At 46.3% G+C, this 6,912-nt stretch overlaps 1 protein-coding gene across 2 annotated transcripts; it reads right to left on the bottom strand.

Annotated features, from left to right (window-relative positions):
- Positions 1-350: 350 nt before the first annotated feature.
- On the bottom strand, positions 351-6,822 carry NDUFA6 (NADH:ubiquinone oxidoreductase subunit A6). 2 transcript variants are annotated; one of them, XM_027107855.1, is made up of 3 exons: positions 6,619-6,822; positions 1,268-1,383; positions 351-556 (listed from the first exon to the last, which is right to left on the bottom strand). In XM_027107855.1, the coding sequence occupies exons 1-3, from the start codon at positions 6,752-6,754 to the stop codon at positions 425-427; spliced, it is 384 nt and encodes a 127-aa protein (XP_026963656.1). In that variant the 5' UTR covers positions 6,755-6,822; the 3' UTR covers positions 351-424. The 2 variants fall into 2 exon arrangements, with proteins under 2 accessions (XP_026963656.1, XP_026963658.1); XM_027107857.1 differs by lacking the exon at positions 351-556 and adding an exon at positions 563-707.
- Positions 6,823-6,912: the final 90 nt, after the last annotated feature.

Genomic DNA, 6,912 nt, shown 5'->3' on the forward strand with positions numbered 1-6,912 from the left:
TTCTGGGCCTCTTCGTGCTGCTCGGATCCTCCTCCAGTAGCAAGAGCTGGGTAATTTTGGATAATCTGTGCCATTACACCAAAATATCCAATCCTGGGGGCTGTAGAAACACAGCTAAGTTAACAAAGCCATCCAGCATCACACCCAGAACGGCAGTTTCTGAGCAGATGGCCTCACCATTCCTGTTTACCAACATGCAAGGCTCTGAGAAAAGAGAATCTAATTTACTGGAAACACCACACTTCAGGAGACAGGAAAGAACAGGTGGTGTGTTCAACTTGTTCAGACAAAAAGTGAGACTGCAGAAGTAGAGCTTCTCATTGGTTCACCAATGGAATTCTATCATGAAATGACCATCATATACTGAGTTTATTTGTGCTCTAAAATATTTAAATATCAACATGCACTTTTCCATTGAGTGATTTCACGGGTCGTGCCCAACATAGAACTTGGACAGGAAATCCTTTGGCCTTGGTGCTTCTGTTTCATGGAAAAACCGCATAACGTGTGTCCGCTGCTTCCACACTTTAATTGTTTCTTCCAGTTCCATCTTTCCCTGCACAAGTGAGGGGAGAGGTCTTCAGTCAGAGTGGTTGAGTGGAAGGAATACAACACTGAAGGCCAGGACTCGATTCTCTGCTCTGGCACTGACTTGCTGAGTGACCTTGGGCAAGTAACATACTGCATCTAGACCATACTTTCTGCATCTGGAAAATGAGGTGGTTGGACTAAGTAATTCTGAGACCTTTCAAATACTCCTTAACTCTCTGGCTGACTGGTTCCAAGAGGAGACTTTAGGTCACCAGGCCTCTGCCCCGACTGCCTAACCTGACTGGCTTAATTTACATTCCTGCTTAACATTCTTTCCGTGTTATTTACTGGCCCATATGCTGAAGTTGCCACTGATGCCAATGAGACGGACCAGAGAGACAGAATCAGGCCCAGGATCTGACTCCATGGCCTGCTCTTCCAGCTGAAAACTGGCAACCAGGTGAAGCAGTAACTTCCAGGGATGAGGTTCAAGAAGAGTTCAAACTTTCCTCTGTCTGTTTTTAGTTTTAAAATGTAAGCCCCAGTGGATTTTCCCTTGAATAATCTTATAATCTATTTAACCAGGTGAGAACCTCCAAGTTGAACTATTCCTTTGAAACACTATGTAACAGTTGCTGACCTAGTAGTTGCTTTTCAACTTGGAGATAAAATGTTCATCTGAGAAGCTCTGGACAAATTGGCTGCTCTTTAAAATCAGTCAGGGAGAGTTAGTTACCTTAATGACCAGAAGATCAACCGCCCTGGGGTCTGTGACGTGGGCATTCTTCATAAACATTTCTCGGACTTTATCCCGTCCCTGTTTCACAGAGATGTCTAGCTTGAATAAATGCACTAAAGAAAAAACATGATTCAGGGTAGAGATGGTTAAAACATGTTTTTAAAAAAACTGAGTCAATGGCTAGTCATTGAATACATAGGTTGCCCATTCATTCCATTCACCAAATACTAGCCTGACCTTAAGCTAGGTGCTTGAGGATGTGAAGAAGCGTGAGATATGGCACTTGCTCTCAAAGAGCGTATTTGTTTGGGGAGATAAGCCCACTGCATTTGAAGAGGCAGTATAGCACAGTTCAAGAGTATGAACAACCTGGGTTCAAATCCCAGCTCTGTCACTTATCAGCTATATGATTCTGTGTATGTTCACTTCTCTATGCCTGAGTGTATTTATTTGTGAGTGAAATAAGGACGACAACAGCACATACAACTACAGAGCTGTTGTGAGGATTCTATGAGAGAATGGTGCCTGGCATGGAATAAGCTCTCAATAAATGTTAGCATTATTATTACATGGAACAACTGACAGAAGATGACATGGCTGAAATTAATGTACAGTGATATGGTGTAGGTTTGTGCACCATGCAAACTTAAGAGTTGAGGGAGACTGCTGAGTGTGCAGGTAGGGAAAGGCATCAATCCAGCAAACGATTACTACCGTATTAGGTTACCTGGAAGAAAGAGAGGAGTTTAAGATGTAGCTCCTGCTCTCTAGGTCTTCAATCCATGAGTGCAAATATTAAAATCACAATATTCAGCAATCACTGATTAAGTGCTAAAATAGTAGCACAGACTCAGTGACCTGGGAGTTTGACAAGGCATATAGATGTCCTTTGAAAATTAGGTGTTTTTATTCTCATCCTCTGGCAGTTGGACTTCAGTGGATTTGCTGATGGCAAGGACATGAACAGGGCCTTGTGTGGTAGGTGGAATAAGGACAGAAGAGGGGCACACGAGGCTCAGGGGACAGCATAACCAAGGCTCACAGGCTAGAATGAGCACTGTGGCTGAGCAGAGCAGTGGGCTCATTTGGTGAGGATATCCTGTGGTGTGGCCATTCCGGTGACATGTCCACTCTCGTCTATGGAACTATCACAACCAGCTCTGAAAACCATGAGGGCTATCTAGTGACTGAATTAATCAACAACAAAGTTTGAATCTTTAATTATACTCATAACTTAGTGATGGCAATAGAAAAATAAAGCTTCTGCTGAGGAAGAGATCATGCCAGGCTGATTCAACCAAAGAATAAGCAATAGCAGAAATCTAGTAGGAGAAACTGCATCCCAGCTTTGTAGGTAAGTGTTAACAGAGAAGACAGAGGATCACATGAGAAAGAACTCAGTATCCAGTGGTGTGCTGGAGCAGGCTGCCATGGTGAGCCAATTATACACATCTCTTCCCAAGTCGGCCGTCACTGACTTCACTTTGATAGCTTAAAATCAACCGTGGTGGGAGTATTTACATCATTGAAAATGGTAAACACTATAAATCTAGATTTCCTGACGGAGAGTTAGCTGTTAAACACCACAGTATCACATGTGGAATTTTAGAAAAGAGCAAACAAAGGGACCATAAGAAGACAGAGACACAAATTAATGCAAACTAATATGGATGCTGGAATTTAGAATCTTACCACTAGAGGACTGTGGGGACTTGCCTTAAGTCAGACTACTGGTCCCTGGCAAACATGGGCCTAGAATCCAGGTTGCTTATTGGTTTTTAATTTACAATTTTGTGCTCTTTTAAGGAAAGGAGTATGAGGAATCTTCCCCTGCTATCAGTGTTTACCTTTCCTGCGTTTTCATATTAGAATCCTGCCCAACCTTGGGAGAGAAAAGCGAGGTGCCTCTGTGCATACTGGGGGAGCTGGTGTCCACCTACTCCCATTCCACAAGATCTCCTGAACCACACACCAGCGCACTGGGTGTATGAATCTTCTCCTCAGGAAAACATTCACAGGCACAAATGCAAAGTTTTGCCTACAGTGTCAGTTCACGGATCCCTGAATGCCCATCTTCCCAGGTTAAGAATCCTTGTCTCTGAAGAGGCAAATTCATAGCTTTGTCCTAGTCATCCTTCTCCCACCTCAACCCCCTGAACACACCCCCTCCACCAGTGAGAAAGGCTGCAGGAAGGCAAACAGGAACAGCCTAAGCTATAGCCCACTCAACTGTTCTTTGGTCTAAATCAGTGGTTGTCAAACCAGTAACGATTTTTGCCCACCAGGACATCTGGCAACATCTGGAGGCGTTTTTGATTATCACAACTAGGGGGGAGAATGCTAATGGCATCACTGGGTGGAGGCCAGGGATGTTGCTAAACATCCCACAATGCACAGGACAGTCTCCACAACCAAGAATTATCCAGCACAAATGTCACTGCTGAGAAGCCCTGGAGTAAATCATTTCCAACTGTTCTTTCTCAACTCACAGACTCCTGGCTTAATCTTCGAATCCTGCATATTTTAATTTCGATTTGAAAAAATTTGAGAGGCACAAAAAGAAGATATGGAAGTGCCCCTTTTGGATGAAGGTGACTTCCATAGTCTGTGTGTTTTCCTAAAGTTATTGTTAAGGCTTTTCTGAGTCAGGGAGGCTCTGACAGGTTAGGAAGGATGACACTGATGGTTCTCAGCCGTCTGCTCCAATTCATTTTGGTAGCATTCATACCAAGTGCCGGGAGATCCTTAGATGGGAAGGCAGCATGGTGTGATGAAAAAAGAACATGGGATCTGGGGTCAAACAAGCTGGGTAAGGTCTCCACACCATCATGAACTAGGACCTTGCCTGGGGTACAGCCTCCTCAGTCTATTTCTTCATCTACAACGTAGGGAAGACAATAACCTCTTACCTAACTCCTTTACGGAAATGTGGCGAAAATCAAGTGACAACATCCTATAAACAGTAAACCATCGATACTGATGTTAACTATTAAAAATTTCAGCACTTACTTCCCATACCTCTGTTACATTTTGGGTTTTAATGATCTGGTTATATATGCCTATCTTCCTGACTAGACCATAAGACCCTGGAAGGCAGGGTTGTGTTTTAGTCACTTTCATATCTCTCTAGGCACCCAGTACTGACCCTGTAGTACAAGAGGTACCCAATGAAATGGAAATTAAACAAATGAATAGTTTCTACAGAAGGTCTCCTGTTGTGCTGTAACCAGCAAGCAGCATGTAGTATTTCTTCAAAGGAGGGAATCCAAGGCAGTTTCGTTCTGTGCTCCCATGCGGAGGCAACCACCCAGGCAAATGGCACTCTGTTCCATAAGCGCAGCATAACTGGGTCCCGTGAGATTCAGGGAAAACTACAGCAGAAGCTGAGCCAAGTGTAACAGCTGGACAATCAGGGTCTGAAGTCTGGCTCTTCCACTTACTAATGGTGTGAGTGAGACAAGTTTATGTGCCTCAGTTTTCTCATCTGTAAGACAGGGAAATGATTAGAACCCACCCTAAAATAAGGCAATGTAAAGCATTTAGCATAGTGCTGGGCCATATGTATGCATTTCAATGAATGTTAGTTATTATCAATACTTTTACTTATTCCCAGTCCTTAGTTTGGATCCTCAGCTGGAATCCCCAATGATGGATGTCATGACACCAGTGTACACACAGGCCTAAGAAAATGACAAGCTACAGATCACTGATCCTCCCCACTGACCCCGCGCCAACCTCCCCCTGCTCTACAGGCTCCTATAACCCCCTGCCTTCTCCTCTTCTCAGGACCGTTCTGACTGTGGGCTTATCTTCTCAAACAGTATTTGAGGGAAAGTCTTGGAGGGTGTTGATTTTGAACAAGCTAGATACCTGGGTTCTATCCTCAACTCAGTCACTGATTTTTACCGTTTGCCAACTATTCTTTCTGCCATCTGGGTCTTGTTCCCCATCTGTCCCCTGAAGGCATGTAAATTTGTAGTCCCTGAACCGCCCGGATCACTCCGGTTTCTCCCTCCCTTGTATCCTGTGGGTCTAAGTTATGGTCATGGGCAACCTCTCAGAAAGTCAGCTTGAGGACAAGTGACACTGGAGCAGACACAGCTCCCGTACATTAAAGAGCTGGGTTCTGCACAGAGTGTAAGCCCTACACATAACAGTAACAATAATAACAAGACAGCAGTAGCAACCAGCACTTAATGAGTGTCTAAGTGTCAGACACTATCCTATTCAACAGAGCAACTCTCTGAAGAAGGTACTATATATTTTATCATTTTACAGATGAGGAAACTGAGGCATAGTGAGATGAAACAACTTGCTCAGGGTCACACAGCTACTAAGGGGAAAGTGGAGGCAAGTCCATGTAACCACCACATTCTACTGCTTCTCACACACAGGCAAGGAAGTGGCACCCTAAGGGGTGCTATGGCGCTCCAGCTCACTTAAAAACACGATAAAACACACTAAATCAAATCAACAAAATTACCAAATATCGACAGTCCCTGACATCTGTACTGCCCTTGACAGTTCAGATGGGATTTTCCCCAAGTTTTCTTTCATCGGGTACACGGGGCAGCGCTGAGGGGGATGCCAAGATGAAAAAAGTCTCTGAACGTGGGGAGCTTATATTCTAATCCTTCGGGTGAACACAGTGGTTCTCTGACATCCAAGCGAAGACAGGGGTTCTGGGGGGGCAGGGGAAGGAGTTCCTAAGGAATACTAGGGGCCTGTGGCACTAGGTAAAAAGACTTTGGAGACTGGGGAGGGAGGCACCTCACCCGGAGGGGCTGGAAAAGACACCACTGTCTGATTGGATGACCTTGGAAAAGTCACTTCCCTGCTCCGGTTCTGCTTCTTTCTCTGTGGGGGATGTGGGAACCAGATGATCGCTCAAATCCCACCGCCCCGTTGTTTATATAACCTAATGGATGTCTGTAAACACATTCACGAACTCTAGTTGACTCTGGGTTCCAGATCCACCAGGGGCTGGCTCTGGGCCTTGCGCGGATCACTTCGTCTCTAGGTGCTTCCGCTGCCTCATCTATAAAGTGAGTGTGTCACTGACAGTCCTTGCTCTCCCTCCCAGGGGTTCGGGAAGAATTACGGGGTACAAAAGGGCAACGGCGCCCTAGCAGCGCGGTTCCGACGCAGAGCACAACTGGTCTGACCCTGGCGCCGCCGCCGCCAGGTCAGGTCCACCAAGGCTCGTGTGGCCCTCCTCCCCTGAAGCGCTCGGGATCACCTCTGCCCAAGCTGGTGACCTCGGCTCGGCCCGGCAGAAATGGGAGGCCGGGACGGCGGCGACCTTGGGCGGCTGCCTCCGGGGCCCCGCGTGCGCCGCTGCCTCTCACCAGTGTTCGGCACCTCCCGATACCAGGCGCGGTAGAGCTCGCGCACCCTCCGCTTGGCCTCGTTCATGTCCCGACTGAAAATGGGCTTCACCAAGGTGTTGGCCGCAGCAGCGCGTCGGAGGCCGCTTGCCGCCATCTTGCGAAAGAAACCACCTCCCAACTTCACCCCGTTTCAACCCGTAAGTCTGGCCGAGGGACAAATCTTTTTTCTCATTGGCTAAAACTTAAAGTCCCGCCCCTAAACTACTGGTGGGCGGGAGAACGGCTATGGGGCTCTCTGATTGGCTGAGAAGC

Source organism: Aethalodelphis obliquidens, unplaced genomic scaffold, assembly GCF_003676395.1.
Source record: "Aethalodelphis obliquidens isolate GAN/ISIS:26980383/991018 unplaced genomic scaffold, ASM367639v1 scaffold8, whole genome shotgun sequence".
Lineage (NCBI taxonomy): Eukaryota > Metazoa > Chordata > Mammalia > Artiodactyla > Delphinidae > Aethalodelphis > Aethalodelphis obliquidens.